The following is an 18170-nucleotide window of genomic DNA, read 5'->3' as shown; positions in this document are numbered from 1 at the left end:
CAATCTTGTCCACCTATAGATGTTTTGGATGTTGAACCCAAAGTCGGTAGCACGCAAGGAGGTACGATTTTGGCCATCACTGGCCAGTTCTTTGACGAGTCTGACACCATTGTACGCGTTGGAGGTAAGAACTCACTGATCCAACGTTCTTTCCATCAAGTCACCAGCCACAAGGGAAAGTGACAATGGTGTCGATAATGGTGTAAAGAACCAACACTACTCAAATGAGGACTCACACGGTGTTACCGCAAACCTCTCTTAGTTATACTTCCAACATGCAAAGTTTCAAATCCTATCCCTTCCAAAACTTGAATGATGAATATTGCCTTTTATTTCTTTTTAAATAGGTGTCCCTTGTAGGATTTTCAACATTAGTTCTACAGCGATACTTTGTGTGACTGGAGCAGCCCCCTCTACCAAGGCACTGTACCCTGGAGAGAGAGGCTTGCTGTATGAGGTCTGGAAGGACACCTCAGTATCGTAAGTTATTGAATTATAAACAAGGCGAGTCGTAAGGCCAACCCCCAAAAAATACCAGTTGATCGTCCCCGCCCTCATCCTTTATTTTTCGATTTTTGTAAAAAATGGACTGGCCTAGGAGCTTTTCTCGAATCTAACTTGATGCTCTCGAACACTTGTAACTGTCTGTTTCAAAAAACAATATTAGTGAATGTCTACCAGCAAATCTTTTAGTGATTATCCGACCCTGTTAGTGTTAACACAGGTCCTCATCATAGTTATAAATAAGTTTGCGGTCGATTCAAACTGAAGAATTGGTGGCCTGTTTGATTTGAAATACTTAGCGGCCATCTTGAAAAAAAAAAGTAAATAGTAAATAGTAAGGCCCTCATCCTCCTCTTTTTTGAAAAATCCAGACGATCAACTGGTATTTTTTGTTATTTGGCCTAATGTTGCACAAGTCCACCCTGCTGGGTTTTCAAGATGCAGTCAAACCAAAAACAAACGAAAGAAAACAGACACAACAAAATTAGTCCTTGAAAACCTGTGACATACGTTTTGAGAACAGATTTGAAATTTGTGGTACATAGACAAGATCCAAGATTAAGTGGTAGAGTGTTTCAGATGCGTGGCGCAGACGAGCGGTTTAGAGCACCAGACTCAGGCTCTGGTTTTCTGAGCAGCGGAGTGTTGGTTTGAGTCCAAGTTGTGGCTTTTCTGTCCTTGAACAGGGTGCTTTATCAACAAATTTCTGTCCTAGGCTTGGTAGTGCAGGTAAAAAAAGAAAAATACAGAACACCATCATGAAAAGAGTAAAGGTCCGGTCTCACTGCAGCGATAATGAGAACGATAACGATCACGACGCAAAGAGAACGCGTTCTATTGGTTGAATTGCTCCACGCAGAATACCCACACGCTCATTCAACCAATAGAATGCGTTCTCTTGGCATCGTTATCGTTATCGTTCTCGGTATCACTGCAGTGGGACCTGGGGCCGATTTCACAAAGCAATAAAATTCATCGCAAGACAAATTTTCAGTATCACCATAGTGATTTGTATTGTAACATCACACTTTACTTAGCAACTACGATTGATTTGAAGTTACGATCAATTTGAGACCTTTGTGAAATCGGCCCCAGGCCTTCAGAGTTAACCCTGGTGTTTTTTGGCTCACAAAACAAGTACTCTTGTCATACAAGTTTCTTTAGGCTTCCTAGCTACAGAGATTAAGTGAATATACGAGGCATATATATGAGGCAGACTATTATAAGTTATCACACAAGCGCGAGTGGAATACGGAAAAATATAGCGCTTCTGCGTCCCATATCCAACAAGGCCGTAGGCTGAGTTGGATATGGGACGCAGACGCGCTATATTTTTTCCTATTTCACGAGCGCGCATGTGATAACAAATTTATCTTCCAGTTTCACTTGCAACGTGCAAAAATTAAAACTTTAAAGCGTTATTTTACGCGCACAAAGTTTAGAATGTAATTTTTGCACTGTCCGTATACGGAGCGTGATAAAATGACATTTCACAATACGCAATGTGTAATAAAAACAGAGGAAGTAGAATATAAAACAGCTCGTAGCATATATGTTTTTATCCCCCTAGTAGTTCGAGCTGCTGATTGGTGGATTAGCGCGTACTGGAAGATAATAAAAGTTATAATAAGATTTAAAATACAATGGGAGTTTCCTAATAGTGCATATTTGTTGCACAAGGCTGTATACTCCCCAGTGAGGTGAGATGGTTTAAGGAATGGCCCAGTGACCAGGGGTAATAATGTTGAAGCACCTTGAGCGTCACTGCGTGTCGGACCTGAGCGCTATATAAGAAGCCATTATTATTAATATTATTATTGTTACTTAGACAGCACCTTTGATTCCCTGGCACTATTTCCGTTGTCATTCTCAAAAGGCTCTCCAAAGCAGTATGGGACACGAATGCCACCGATTACAACCACACCGTTGTGCTTCAGGCAAGCTCCACGGAAGAGCACCTCTTCGGTGAAGAAGACTACTTCATCTCTCGTCTCACCGGTTTCTTTGTTCCGCCTCGCACAGGAGAGTATGAGTTCTTAATGAAGGCTGACCATGCTGGAGAACTCTGGTTTGGGGTAGACGGGACTTCTTCTCACCTGGTAGGCAAATTGCTTGATTTAGATTATGCTGCTGACTTTCAAGGCACTGGACACTATTGGCAATTACTCAAAAATATGTTTAGCATAAAAACTTATTTGGTAACAGGCAATGGAGAGCTGTTGATAGTATAAAACATTGTGAGAAAATGCTCCCTAACATAGTTTTTGAAAAAGAGATAATATCTCACTCAAACCTTAAAAGGCTTCAGGCCTGAAGCCTTTATAAGGCAATCTGAAAGCACACAAATTTGTGCAACAAGGGTGTTTTTTCCCATTATTCTCTTGCGAGTTTAATGAACAAATGTGTCAAAATTTCACAGGTTTGTTATTTAATGTATGTTGGAATACGCCAAGTGAGATTAATGGTCTTTGTCATTTACAGAGGCCACTTTTGTGGGCAACTTGAAGACAACCAACTACACTGCATACTACAAGCCCTTTTTGGTAGCACATGAATCATTTTTCAAACAATGTCTTTCGATCCCCAAGAATTTCTTTTTGAACATTTAAATGTGAATGCCTTTTCTTCTTTAAGATTGCCTCAAACTGGTTGCCTCACGTGACATGGCCCTAGTGCATGCGTTATATCTTAACACTTGACCCCTTACACTGCCTGAAACTCCTTAAAACCGCCCAGAATATTTGTTCCTCCCAGTAATTATTCTCAAAACGCTTGCACTCATAATATTTGTATAATTTCTTTTTTGATAGACAAAGATTGCTTCCCTAAAGAGTTACAGTTATTCTTGGCGCTGGAAGAACACCCAAGTCTCGGAGAGATTCACTCTCAATGGAAATCAAAGGTTTGCACGGTTTCTGTTATGTTTGCACAGGATAGTCACTGACACCTCCCCCCCCCCCTCAAAAAAAACCCCCAAAAAACAAAAAACAAAAAACAAAAACAGTCTTTCACTAAAACTAAATCCTCTTCATCCCCAGTTGGACAAAGGGCCACAAAACAGTCTCTAGAACGGAATAAATAAATGCTCATGAATTGTCATGATTTTGTTCTTGTTTTTATAATTTGTTCAGAACCCATTGCAGTGGTGTTTCAACTCGGCAAAGTATTGGTTTGTGTCCCTGTTGGACACCTGTGTCCTTAAGCAAGACATTTACCATCAGCATCATCCTTCAGATGGGACGTAAAGCCATATGTCCTATGTGTTGTGAATGCACTTATCGTTAAGAGGAGGGGTTCGCCCTGGTGTTCCTGGTTTCATTGGCTGCATATTGTAAAGAAGGATGGTCTAATACTTCAACACTTAGCTCCACATCCTTGTGGCAAAATACTGACAAATTTTTATTTGATACTTTTAAAGCTACTACATGGAAGCTCATCACCAAGATTTACGAGGGCGTGACTACATCGAAGTGGGTGTAGTCTTCTATGATGTCCCGCTTACCCATGCAAATAAAACTGACGCAACCAATGAGGTGCAAGAGATTGTCACAACGTCCACCATGCTGATTGAGCAGCAGGTATGCTTAGGCCTGGTTGGCCGATAGCTTAGTCTCCTAATTTGCATTTATTGTCATAGAAACATGGTGATATATGGGATTTGTGGCATTGCATGTGAGGTATCAAAATATATTGTGTTTGTGGTTACACCATGCAAATACGACAGCTTCTTTTAAAAATGCCCTCAAAACTCACCTCTTTGAAGTTAAATACTAACCAGCGACTCTCTACAAACTTATTCTGTTCCTTTCTTTTGAACTGTTTATTTGTATCATGAGCGAGCGCCTTTTTGTGGCAGATACTAGCACTATATAAGACTCCATTATTATTATTATTATGTGTGTAACTAGCCGACAGGTAGATTGTGTTCTTTTGAGAACTTGTCTTGCCTAACTTCCAAGTACATAATATGTGTTGTGATTGAGCGGATTAGAGCACCAGACTCAAGCTCTGGTGTTTCTGATCAGCAGAGTGTGGGTTCAAGTCCCGGTCATGACTCTTGTGTCCTGACACCTAACTGTTATTACTTTGTCCTTCAGATGGGATGTAAAGCTGTTGGTCCCATGTGTAGTGTAACGTATGTAAAAGAACCCAGTGTTCTTATCGAAAAAGAGAAGGGGTTAACCCTGGTGTTCCTGGTTTGATTTGCTGCATATTGCGCCACAGCTTCTTGTAAACCAATACATGGTGCTATGTAAAAGGAGTTGGTGTCATAACTCAAACGTAGCTCCACACTCACCTTGCAGGAAAATACTGAATGTTGAAGCGCCTAAGCGTCATTTAGTGACGTATATGAGCACCATATAAGAAGCCACTAATAGGCCGTGTCCGAATTGGCGATTTTTGCTACAGCTGCGGCTAGATCAGCGCGTCTGTCAGTGTTGAAGAATGGCAAACGCGCGCCCTAGCCGTAGCTGTAGCCGAAGTCGCCAATTCGGACACGGCCTTATTATTAATATTTTTACAGATTTATGCTTGAATCATTCTCATTTCTTTCTCACCTGACTCTTAGACTCTAACTATCGAAGACCCTTCGATCGAAACTCAGGAGATCTATGTTGAGTTGCCTCTCTGCCCAACAGCAACTAATGTCAGCGAAGAATGCAATGGCGCTGGACACTACACATTGCAGTTTAATGCCAATGTGACAGGTTTGTTGAGTACAAATTCAAAGTATATTCTAAGTATCAACTTTTTTAAAGGCACTGGACACATTTGGTAGTTACTCAAAGACTAGTATTCTTAAGTGGTCTATCCCAACATATGCATAAAATAACAAACCTGTGAAAATTTGGGCTGAATCGGTCATCCGAAATGCAAGAAAATACTGAAAGAAAAAACTCACTTTTGCACAGATTTATCCCATAGATAGATCAGTTGGTACAGCGCTGCCACATTAATCAGGTCATTGGTTTGAATCCCGCTCCAGTAATTTTTTCTTTGTTCAAGCCCAAAACTTGTTTTAAATGGTTTGTTATTTGATGTATCTTCTTTTAGGTAGCATCAATCTGACGGCCTCTGCAGAGGAGTTGCAGTCTGCACTGAATCTAGCAAGGGGCTCTGACGATGTGACAGTCACCAAGACAGATGAGGGACTCTCTGCTACGTACCTCGTTGTGTTTCACATTCAAGAAGGTAAAAAAGAGTTTTATGATTGGACAGACAAACATTTTTCGTAAGAGTGAGTGGCCAAACGAACAGTATCTTTAATTGCTTCCCTTCACATTGGAGTAAAAAGGTAAATGTGAGGGCAGGGATAGTTTTTGTTTTGTGTTTAACAGTATGCAAGTGGACTTCATCCGTAAAGTATTTTTAAAGTAAGAGACCTGGGGTGGATTTCACAAAGAGTTAGGACTAGTCCTAATCCTAGGAGATATACAAATTGCATGGATAGTCCTAAGTTAGGAAAGTAACTGGTCCTAACTTGAGATAAGACTAGTCCTAACTCCTTGTGAAATCCACTCCTGTTCCCTTTAAGCTTTATGTAATGGTTTACAAGTTGCTGTGGCACAGTATTATGCCAATCAGACAAGGAACACAAGGGCGAACCCCTTCTCTTCACAATAAGTGCACTGGATACTTTAACGTGCATTACACTACTCACTGGACCTACAGCTTTATGTCCCATCCGAAGGACAAAGCAATAATGGTTAAGTGTCTTGCTTAAGAACATAAGTGTCACAGCTGGGACTTGAACCCACACTCTGCTGATCAGAAACACCAGAGCTTGAGTCTGGTATTCTTATCCTTTCGGCCACATTATGCCAAAGTAGATTCATGCAAAGCAAACTTCTATCATTCAGTTTTCCTTTTATTGTCAAAGCATCAAATTTTATTAAAAGATTTTGATAATAATTTTATTAAAAGATTTTCACAGCGCGTAAATATCAGCGCTTCATATTTTCTTATTTCCAGAGAATCTTCCATTGCTATTGGTCAGTCTCAGTGACCCAACCCTTGTAGTGACCGTCACAAGAGTAAGCTCATTTGTACCATCGCTAAGCAATTTTCGTCTTCTTTATGATAATATGATGTCATCTGAATTGTCAGCAGACGCAACAGCCGGAGAGGTACTTATGCAAATAGTTTAACCCTTCGTTGTTTGGAATTGTTTTCAGATTGTCTGGACATAAACAACCACTGGGGTGCATTTTCGCAGTCGTAACCATCAACTGTTTATGTTGAACTTGCCAATGACTGATCACTGGACATTGGCCGAAACCATTATTGGTGTTACCTGCCAAAATTCACCCCTGGTGACCGCATTGTTTGACCACCTAAACGTGATGCACACATTCTTACACACCAGAAAGCTTTCGTTCAACGACTATTTTTTACAAACTACATTATCTCCTTGAAGATATTGTTTCATGGCAAAATAAATAGTATAAAATTCTTACTTATATAAAAGATGTTAAATTTGCATCAGGGATAAAGAATATTAAATTTGTTTGTGTACCCATACACCGATGTGTATTAGCACTGTATACTCAGTACTCAGAAAAAAAAATCATCATCTGTGTATGGGTAAAAAAAAAAAAAAAAAATTAATATTCTTTATCCCCGATGCAAATTTAACATCTCTTATATCTTTGCGGTACCCGCTGCCAAAACATAGGGTTCGAACTGCCTCTAGCTACCGGGCAACCTCGGTAGTCTAGTTGGCAAGACACTGCTCTAGAATTGCAAAGGTCGTGGGTTCGAATCTCACTCGAGTAACATCCCTGTGATATTTTTTCACAGGACTCGGGGAAAGTACTGAGTATACAGTGCTAACAGACATCGGTGTATGGTTAAACAATTTTTTTTTTAAAGTTCTTACTTGTTGAATTCTCTTATTCTACAGATGGAAAATAATTGTCATTCATTAACTTTTCGTTTCCACCAGATGCAAAGTGCTCTCTTGGACATGTTCAGCGTCAAATGTAAAACAGTCGGTAGTGTCAGCGGAGTCTATGTTCAGGACTACGAAAGGGGCTCTCCTGGTATCGCAGACGGTGATGTCATCAATGACGAAGAACCGTACTGTGGTCGAAGGTCGGTCAGGAATCCTTTTCATATCTACTATGCCGGCATAACGTCGAAGCCGGGATCGTCACAGACTGTTGCACCTTATGATGTGAGGAACAATGGAATGGTTAGTGTAGAGACTTGGGCCCAATTTCATAGAGCTGCTTAGCACAAAAATTTGCTAAGCATGAAATTTCTTCTTTGATAAAAACAGGATTACCAACCAAATTTCCATTGTTGCCCCAGGTCAAAATTCCAGTTGAACCTAGTTAACTGGGGTCAACTGGTTCAACTGGATAGTGACCAAACTCGTCCATTTTCCATATTAACCAACTGGTTTGGACTAGGTTAAACTGTGTTCAACTAGGTTGAAATTTTAAACCAGTTGGTTTCTGTCCATTTTCCATATTAAACCAACTGGTTTTAAATATGTTTAACTAGTTTATCAACTGGTTTTCAACTAGTTCCAGTTAAACCCAGTTTAACTAGGTTCAGCTGGAATTTTGACCTGGGGCATATTGCTTGTTACAGGTATTCAGCTGTTGTTTGCTTATGCTGAAGATCACATGGAAATTTGGTTGGTAATCCTGTTTTTATCAAGGCAAAAATTTCATGTTAAGCTGTTTGTGCTTAGCAGCTCTATGAAATTGGGCCCAGGAGGACCTTTCTTAACTCACAGTGCCATGGTCGTAAAATTATGTAAAATCTAATTCATGTATTCCGAAAGCGCCTTTTTCATCATGTACAATCTTGTTTATGTGCTCAAAAAGTGTCATCAATCGTACGTGCAAAACCCATAATATACATGTTATCACGATAAGGCATTATCACTAAAAAATACTATCGACTTTGAGATTTACCATGGCAGCACAAGTGAGCAAAAAGTTACTCGTATTTGGCATTTTGGTAAGAAAGACTTATTAACTTTTTTTTAACTATTATTTTATTTAGACAGAAAGACAAAGGACAAAAACATGACCTGGTGAAGGTATTATGATCAATGGTGTGAGCTGGTTTCTTGAAATTTCACCATGACCTGTAATTACTGGATTTGTCTCTAGAATAATCGAACTCTCCCTTCACCGTTGTCACCGTGGCCCAATTAAGAATTGCTGTCTCTCTATAACATTCTTACTTCTCTCTTGATTCCCAGCTTTGCTTTGGTCACCGTGGCCCAATTAAGAACTTCTTTGAATTGAGAATCCTTTGGACTGATAAGAGTTTCAATGATCGAGATAACTGGCTGAAAGTCACCGATAACAACTTATTGGCTTCAGAAGTGTAAGTACGGATGGGTGGGTGGTATAGTTTTTGAAGATATAAATTTTGATGCAACGATGTAACGACCAAGTTTGCATTGATAATAATAATAGTACAAATTGATATAGCGCCATATCCATCGAAAGCATTGCTCCATCATGGCGCTAATACAGAGAAACATTATAGAATTATAGCAATTATAGAAAAAAATTATAGAAATAAACATTATACGATGGAAATATTTATTTAAAAAAAATTGGTTTAAAAAGGTAGCTGTGGTCTGCCATTTTGGGAGTAAATATATGAGTAGGATTTGAAAGTTTGCATGGTGGAAGTATAACTAAGAGAAGTTTGGGCTAGCGCAATGTGGAAATCTCTTTTTGAGTAGTGTAGGTTCTGAAAAGAACCGGTGGCTGACAAATCAATGTTTCAATCAGTGATCTCTGAACGTCTCCTGAAGACTATAAAAGCATACTGATGGAAATTTTGGGTAGTAAACCACTGGTTCATTATGGCGTTAGGGCAAACCTCTCGTGGTAAATATATGGTTTGTGTAAAGGTGCTTGTGTCGCTTAAAATGCGAATTTGCGATGACATTACACAGGGAACTGACTCCCAAAATCCAAAATTTGTTGTGTTGATGACATCAAGATATTTGTGGCAATAGACTGTTCTGTTGTGTAGGAACAGATAAGTGTGATTTATTTTTTAACAATATTTATAAAGTGAACTTATATAACTTGTAAGAAACTACAAAGGAAACTGAATAGTAGAACTGAAATAAATACTGAAATAAATAAATTGCTAAGCAGTATGGCTGCTAAACAGCTTGATGGAATTTGATAAGTGTGATTTACAGAACAATTCTTTTAAAATATTTATAAAGTGAACTTATTATATAACTTGTAAGAAACTACAAAGGAAACTGAATAGTAGAACTGAAATAAATACTGAAATAAATAAATTGCTAAGCAGTATGGCTGCTAAACAGCTTGATGGAATTTGATAAGTGTGATTTACAGAACAATTCTTTTAAAATATTTATAAAGTGAACTTATTATATAACTTGTAAGAAACTACAAAGGAAACTGAATAGTAGAACTGAAATAAATACTGAAATAAATAAATTGCTAAGCAGTATGGCTGCTAAACAGCTTGATGGAATTTGATAAGTGTGATTTACAGAACAATTCTTTTAAAATATTTATAAAGTGAACTTATTATATAACTTGTAAGAAACTACAAAGGAAACTGAATAATAAAACTGAAATAAATAAATAAATTGCTAAACAAATTGCTAAGCAGTATGGCTGCTAAACAGCTTGATGGAATTGGGCCCTCTTGATGATATCTTTTTGGTCTGTGACTTTTTCAGCTGGTCTTATAGCTGTGTTGACCTGAAAGCCCTGGTGGAAAGCACCTGGATGTCTTCCCACGCTCTGAGGGGCACACCGCTTCGGATAGAACGACTCAGGATCTTCAGGAACGAAGCACGTGATTTATTTATCGACAATCTCTACATTGGAAGAACTGTTCCAAATTGTGAGTTTTTTAGGCTGATATCATCCCACTAGAAACCCATTCCCTGTCTTTTACTGTCATCATTCATCAATTAGCAGTCACAGTCGAGATTCCATTCACAACGTCACGCCAGAGGTGTTTATCCCTCATCATGTTGGGATGGTCCTTAATTTCAGACTCCATATTTCTACCGATCACATCAATGTAGTTGAGTGGTCTAGGTCCTCTATAAGGGGGCGAAAGTCTCCAATATAACACATCAGGGCTGCTAAGCATGAAATTCCTCCCTTGATAAAAACAAGAATGTTGACCAAATTTCCACGTGACTTTTAGGAGAAGCATACACCAGCTGAGCACAGTAAGAAGCAACATACAACAAATGGAAATTTGGATGGTTATCCTGTTTTTATCATGGAAGAAATTTCATGCTAAGCAATTTGTTTGTGCTTAGCAGCTCTATGAAGCCCGCTGGGCCTAATTTCATGGCTCTGCTTACCGTAAGCACAGAATCGGCCCTTACGGAAGCAGGGAATTTTGTGCTTACGACAAGCCTATTTCACAGGTTAGCGGCGAATTTTGGCTTCTGCGCGTGCGTACTCCACGCTACTAGGCATTCTACGCTTACAAGGCTAGCGCAAAAATTTGGCGCTTGCACGTAAGCGGGGAATCGTGTTCGTAAGCGCAGAATTCGGCAGTAAGCAGAGCCATGAAATTGGGCCCAGATGTGCTGTCAAGGCGATCTTGAATCTTTTATCATGGTCCAGTTTTTAGCTCCATACATAAGGATGCTCTCTACACAGTTTTTCTTCTAATTTCTTGATTTATTTTTGTCGATCTTGTCGAATTAACAAATGGTTTAATTTTATTAAGAAAACCTGAAGGCTTAGTGTCAAATTCTACCATTGACAATATACAATTGTTTCACGCTGTGACGGGGTCCATGGCGTTTTGTACACCCAAGGGGGAAAATGGCAACCGAGCGTGTACAAAACCCATGGACCCCAGTCACAGCGTGCAACAATTGTTTTGTTATACCTTTGTATGATTGTTATTCCTCTTCTCGAAGTTCTGTTGACGTCTTCAAACATTATTACGACGGACTATTCATTGTTTAATAAGCAGACGATTGAGAAACAATTCCCTCGAACCCGCGGTTGTTTCCTACAAAGCGCTGGAAATCACTTTGCATGTTACCCGGCCCGTCGAGCCATATAGCATGTGTTTTTGATGCGCGTCACATGATTGGTTCTCAACCAATCAAACTTCACAGTTTGTCACCGAGGTATAACAAATATATTTGAAACATTATGGTAATTATACTGTAGTTTAGTTGGAGACAAAAACTCTTCAACTGAACTACCGTATAATAACTAAGAGGTTTCAAATAAAAATATCAATACTTTGAACTATCCCCACTTTCAAATCATGGCAATTCTTTAAAGGGGCTAAGTCAACATACCATACTTTTCGTTTTTCCACACACAGATATACGTGAGCAACGTGCTGCAATGCCTAATGGTATATTCGTCACAGACGCATCAGTCACCAAACGGGCCAAGAGTTTCAGTGTCTCTCTAACGCCAGCACAGTGCGGCTATGGCTTCCCCCTCATTGGTATTACTGGAGCTGCAGACCAGGTGAACCCACAACGTATTCCTATCTCAGTCACCCGCAAAGTGAGTGCCACCCCACCAGTCGGCGGAATGTTTGGCATCGGCCTGTATGGCAAGGTGTTTCAAGGTGAGACATAGTCGGGCATGATAGTAGGACGTCTGAAACAGTTAGGAGCGACTGGACGGACTAGAAGTGGAAAGATCGACTGGTGTTGCAGTCATTCTGAACGACTCTGGAGCGCCCTTGGTTTCAGACGTCGATCTTGTCATGAGCCAAGCCAATGTGAATGTTATGTTAAGCTCGTCTGTCCAAAAACCAAAATTTAGTCTGGTCGACCTAGAGTCGCTCCCAATCTATTTGGTCGGCGCGACTCTGGCACACCTGTCTGAAACAGGTTTTATGTGCCTTTGGCCTTTTTATGTAAGGGATGCATTCTAATTTTTGAAACATTATTTCATTATTATTATGGTACCCAACCTCTCTGGTCAAAAGTTCCTGCTCGGGCCACTGCTGATGAACTTAAGGAGCTTCTGCAAGCCAACCTGGACATCGGTTCACTGGAAGTCTTCCGGGAAGGGACGTGTGCCGGTCTCTCTTGGGAAATAGAGTGGACTTCTAAAGGTGGACGACAACCTTTAATGGAGGTAGGTTTACCAGGTTTTCCCCTTATTATTAGACATATAAAGCGCCCCTCCCAGAACACCCTTAAAGGATTTGGCTACTTTTTGTAACACAAAACACAATGTCCACAGATTTACATTAAACTTACACAGTTTGAAGATATTGATATAGTAGAAAGCATACCTTAAAATATTAGTTGCTGAGGTGCTGTATTTTTTTAGAAATGGGTAAAACAATGTCACAAAAAATTGTTGTTACATGCTAAAATATTTCGTCTCATGATCACTTACAGGAAAGTTATTTTCATGACATTGTTTTACTCATTTCTCAGCACCTCAGCAAGTAATATTTCCATGAAACCTTGCTACCATCATTATCTTCAAACTGTGTAAGTGTCGTGTAATTCTATGAACATTGTTTTTTTTGTCCTACAAAAAGTACTAGACCTTTCTAAAGGGAGTTAGAAAATACCACCCCTTAGGAAAAGTTCTCATTTTCAAGATTGTGAATCTGCCCCTCCCTCCCTCCTTCCCTCCCTTAAAATTAAACAACTAAACAAACAAACCCCAAATAAAAGATACAAACGTAAAACCAATTTGTATCTAACATTAATTGAGTACTAAAGCACCAGAATGCACCAGGTGTGAAGCAAATGTAATTTAACACACATAGTTAGGTAGACATTTCTTTTTTCATTAACAAAAGCCCGTAAGCAATATAATGAGTCCGCTGACAAAAACAACCAGGCTTTAATGTTACATTTTTGTTGCTAGAATTACCCTGAAGAAATGTTGTTTTCACAACTATGCTGAATTAAACCTTCCTGTCATGACTTATGAATGGCAGAAAACCAACCAAACTTTCACACGAAGCACAGTTTTGCACATCAATCGCTAGACTGGGCTCCTGTCTGTATCCGCAAGGATGAAGACAGGTCCCTGCTACTCAGATCCAGTGATTCCATTGGATACAATGATATCATTGGATAAACATGCAGTGGCATGAGCTTGCCATGCCCAAGCAGGACACTACTGTCACGTCTGCAATAGAATCTGACTACCTGGTATGTATCTCTATGTGGAGTGAATGTAGGTCAAAGGTGAAAATACACACGCTGGTCTGGAGGCAGGTCTCTGGCGTTATTCACAAGCCTCGAAAGGTGACGTCAGATGTTCAGGCTATCAATCGCTTACGCCCTTTCTCAACGGTAACTTTTTGTTACGTCCTTCTTCGGGGGCACACAACGATTCAATCAATATGCATGGTTCTGGTCGGAGATGGGATTTGATCCTGGGTCCATTGAGGTCGAAGGCAGGGAAAGATCCAACTCGTACCCATGTTGATATTATGTATTGTATCTTTCGTGTGTACAGCTTGATGGTAGCACACTGACCGGACAGGAAGTGATTGTCTACAGTCAACGTATAGAGGAGGGTCAGCTGTTCATGGGTCCCATCCCTGGGGAGTTCCTCCGAGTCCCACACAGTGAACCTCAGGTAAGCTTTCTCAATCAGTCAAAATCCTTCTGCTTTTAAAACTAATAACGACAGGATAGTGGATAGCAATACAGGTAAAACAATAAATGAAATACTGGAACTAATTGTTAGGCAATAATAGTGTGAGGACCCAGTCTTCAGTGGGTTGGTGGTTGTCCGCTGTTTTATATTGAACAGCCCAGAAGGCGTGGTTCATTAACAGCAGTCAACCACCAGATAAGGTCATTGACGACGGAGTCCTCACACTGTTATTGCCATTAATAAATACATTGGGTGAAAACAATTGTAAAAGTCATCAGAATTTGTGGTGTTATAAAATATGGATATCATCTCCAATACAATTGCAATTTGTTTTGCAGTAAAACAGAAAACAATTAAAGTTACTCTGATTAGCAAAGCAATTAATGTGTCTCAAAATGCCAGTTTCCAAACTGTTTTTGTCATTATTTCTTATAACAGGTAGAGGTTATCGTTAACTCAATCCCATCAAGCTGCTCAGGGGGTCAATGCACTTTTGAGTACAGCGATGATGTCACGCATAAAGCATTCTCTTCAAGTCCGTCCATAGGTAAGTCAATGGGGCCTAATTTCATGGCTCTGCTTTAAGTGAAATATCGGCACTTACAGTAGCAGAAAAATCCAAGCTTAATGTAAGGGTATAATAATAATAATAAATAATAATAATAAGACTTGTAATGTGCACGTATTGTACAGGCTTGCGATGAATTTCTTGCTTTGTGCAGACGTACTTCACATTACTAAGCATTTGTTGCTTATACACAACAAGCGCAAAAAATTCTACACTTACCCGGTAAGTGGAGAATGGTGACCATTTAGTTGGCCATCTCTTTGGAACAGACTCACACTGCAACTCTGACAAGCAGATACTTGTTTTACATCTCAAAGCATATCTATATATTGTAAGTCATGGCCTTGGCCTTTAATGCTTGTCAATTCAATTCATTTCAATTTAATTTATTATCCACGATGGGAAATTCATTTCGGCCTTTTAAACAACAATTTTTTACAAAATTTACGTAAGATTATTTAAAATATTTAAAATATTATATAAAACAGAACAAAAAAACACTACAGGCCACAAAAATCTATAGAAATATATATATTTTACATGAAAAACTGGAAGTATAAAAGATTGATTTTACCAAAATATTTTTATGTTGCAATTGCTCATTAAAAATTGTCTTTTTGTATAGCAGAGTTCTTGTTTTTTTGTGCCAGGAGTGTCATCCTTGACAGACATTGTGCACTAGAAATTGTATTCAATATTGTTACTTATACATTGACTCTTTTAAATCACAAGGATCTGCCTTCCTCAACACCGTCCTTACTCTCACTGGATCCGGGTTCAGCGCCAACTCCAGCGAGAACAACGTCACCATCAACGACGCAGTGTGTGAGGTCACGTCTTTTAGCGAGACGTCAATCTCGTGTTCCGTTGGCGAGTCTGTTGCAGGCGTGTTTGATGTCTTGGTAGAAGTCAACGGGAGAGGTTATGCAGAATACCCTAATGGTGAGTCTATCCTCAAATCATTAACGATATTATTTCTCCTACCTTAAAGGAACATTACAGGAAGTTGGTTTTGCTAACAAAACAGTTGCTGACAGTGTAGGCACTTTTTGTAATCCACCATATACATAAACCTGTAGAAGTTTGAGATCGTTTGGCCATAGTGAAACACCGATTTTGCATGACATTGATGCAAAAAAAAAGAAGAATAAACCCTTCTTACCAATTCTGTAACTTTCCTTTAAATGGAAGGTATATAATCACTCCTAAAAGTAATGGCAATCAAATCTTTTGGTTACAAGCCTAGCTTTCGATAATGTAAAGCATATTGAGAAACCTTTCACTGGATTCTTTAATTTAAGCAAGATATTTTCATTGATCCTTTTCCTTTTTTCAAACCAATGTGTTGATTTTTATTTATTGCTTCAGGAACGTTAACTTTCCAATACGAGATGGGAGTAACTCATATAAGCCCTACCGTGGGAAGTGAAGCAGGTAAGAGAAAAAGTTAACAATTATTTGGGTTTCATTTTGTTATCACTATCACTGTTTGTTTGTTTGTTTGTTAGTTGGGGTGTTGTTTGGTTTTGTTTGAGGTGTTAGTTTGAGGTGTTTGTTTGTCTTGTTGGGTGTTTTGTTTTTGCGTTTCGTTTATCCGTCTCGTTTTGATGTTATTGTTGTTACTATACGCTTTGTTTTATAATTTAAATGATCTTATTACCTTCCTTTGTTTTGTAAAAGGCATCCCAGCTTACAAGCTTTGCTTTAATGGGCCATGCCTCCATACAGCTTTCAGTCTTGTTAAATCCTATTGTTTGTATTTGTATATTGTGTTTGTATGGAAATAAATGTTGATTGATTTGATTTGAATTTTGAATTTGATTTGAATGCACTGCCGTAAGTGTCAAGTCTGCTAGAACAGTATTTGAACCATCGACCTCCGGATTAATATTCTGACACTCTACCAATCTAGTCCTATGGGACTCACTCTTAGTGAGCTCCCCTACAGTATCATAAAAGTGTATTTATTTTTTCCAGGCTTAACTGTATTATTTGGTACATGTATATCTTATTGCCTGTTTTACAACGTTACTGTGGAAACAATAAACCAAACCTAACCTAATGTTGTAGTCCCCCTTTTTGTCAATATTTATCTTTGTTCGGAGAGGCCACACAACCGTTAACTGCTGTGTAGCCAGGGATCACACCCAAGTTTGTGATACAACCTGGGAAGCGGCAGTCAGGGTATCATCCTTCTAACGGGATGTAACTTGTTTATATCAGTCTAAAACAATATAATAAACATCAATTGAAACTGTAACAAAACAATTATCTATTATTCTTCTTTTCACCTGGTCCCCTTTTTTCCTCATCTACATCTTCATGTAAATTTTTTGATTGTTTGCTCATTTTATGTTTAAGTATTTCGTATGTAAAATAGTAGAATGTATGTTTAAAGACACTGGAAACCTTTGGTTATTGTCAAAGACCAGTGTTCTCACTTGGTGTATCTCAACATATGCACAAAATAACAAACCTGTAAAAAATTTGTCCTTGAGGTGGCGAGATAATAATAGTAAAAAAACACCATTGTCAGACGAAGTTGTGTGCTTTCAGACGCTTGATTTCGGGACCTCAAAATCTAATTCTGAGGTCTCAAAATCAATTACTTCTTGCTCGAAAAATACGTTACTTCAGAGGGAGCCGTTTCTCACAATGTTTTATACTATCAACATCTCTCCGTTGCATGTTACCAAGTAAGTTTTTATGCCAACAATTATTTTGAGTAATTACCAATAGTGTCCACTGCCTTTATTTGTTCAGCAAGTCATACGTTTTTTACAATGGATTTTAATCTGACTTTTTTCCAGGTGGTACAGAAGTAAACATCACAGGATATGGGTTTAGTGAGGATATTTCCAATGTCAATGTCACCGTTGGGAGTTTGCCATGCCTCATAAAGGAATCATCATATGACCTGATTAAGTGCGTCATTTCATTAGATACTCAGGTTGGTGTTTCGTCTGTGAGGTTGTTTGTGTGTTTTTTTATTTATTTTTATTTTTAGAAAAGATGTGAATGTTATTCATTATTAGTGGAATTATTATTTTGCTTATATAAAAAACGGATAGAACACCAAGCTCAAGCTCTGGTGGTTTTGATCAGCAGAGTGTGGGTTCGAGTCCCAGCCTTGAAACTTGTGTTCTTAAAACCATGACACCTGCGCATTATTGCTGCGTCTTTTTCTTCATTATCTTTGAAGGTTTCATCACGTCGCAGGAGACGTTCAATCCACACTGTAGACCTGGTCATCGTGGTGAATGATTACTCAATCACAAAGGAGGACTTCTTCAGTTTTGACACCTCGCTGACCCCAGCAATCACTGCAATCAGTCAAGATGTCTCCAGCGTTCGTGGTAATTTGAGGTTGCTTTTATCAGAATGTATAGAGTGTTATGAGACATTGAACTGATATTTTTAAAAGCATTTTAATTTGTGTCTGTCAAGTGAACTTATAAACAGGACCCAGTTTCATAGAGTTGCGTAATGGCTGATTT

General features: G+C 38.9%; 1 protein-coding gene across 1 annotated transcript in view; it reads left to right on the top strand.

Moving 5' to 3' along the window:
* LOC117294297 (fibrocystin-L-like) overlaps positions 1-18170 on the top strand; it is a 66226-nt gene that overhangs the window by 4160 nt on the left and 43896 nt on the right. Inside the window, exons 6-24 of the mRNA XM_033776658.1 lie at positions 20-124; positions 348-480; positions 2381-2603; positions 3315-3406; positions 3923-4082; positions 5075-5213; positions 5560-5697; positions 6478-6632; positions 7451-7699; positions 8726-8853; positions 10208-10374; positions 11839-12093; positions 12460-12611; positions 13962-14084; positions 14544-14652; positions 15406-15615; positions 16042-16107; positions 17484-17623; positions 17876-18029. Coding sequence (XP_033632549.1) covers positions 20-124; positions 348-480; positions 2381-2603; positions 3315-3406; positions 3923-4082; positions 5075-5213; positions 5560-5697; positions 6478-6632; positions 7451-7699; positions 8726-8853; positions 10208-10374; positions 11839-12093; positions 12460-12611; positions 13962-14084; positions 14544-14652; positions 15406-15615; positions 16042-16107; positions 17484-17623; positions 17876-18029 — 2898 coding nt within the window. The remainder of the gene's footprint in view (positions 1-19; positions 125-347; positions 481-2380; positions 2604-3314; positions 3407-3922; positions 4083-5074; positions 5214-5559; positions 5698-6477; positions 6633-7450; positions 7700-8725; positions 8854-10207; positions 10375-11838; positions 12094-12459; positions 12612-13961; positions 14085-14543; positions 14653-15405; positions 15616-16041; positions 16108-17483; positions 17624-17875; positions 18030-18170) is intronic.

This window comes from Asterias rubens, chromosome 9 (assembly GCF_902459465.1).
Source record: "Asterias rubens chromosome 9, eAstRub1.3, whole genome shotgun sequence".
NCBI classification, from domain to species: domain Eukaryota; kingdom Metazoa; phylum Echinodermata; class Asteroidea; order Forcipulatida; family Asteriidae; genus Asterias; species Asterias rubens.
This window is presented reverse-complemented; position numbering and strand designations above follow the sequence as displayed.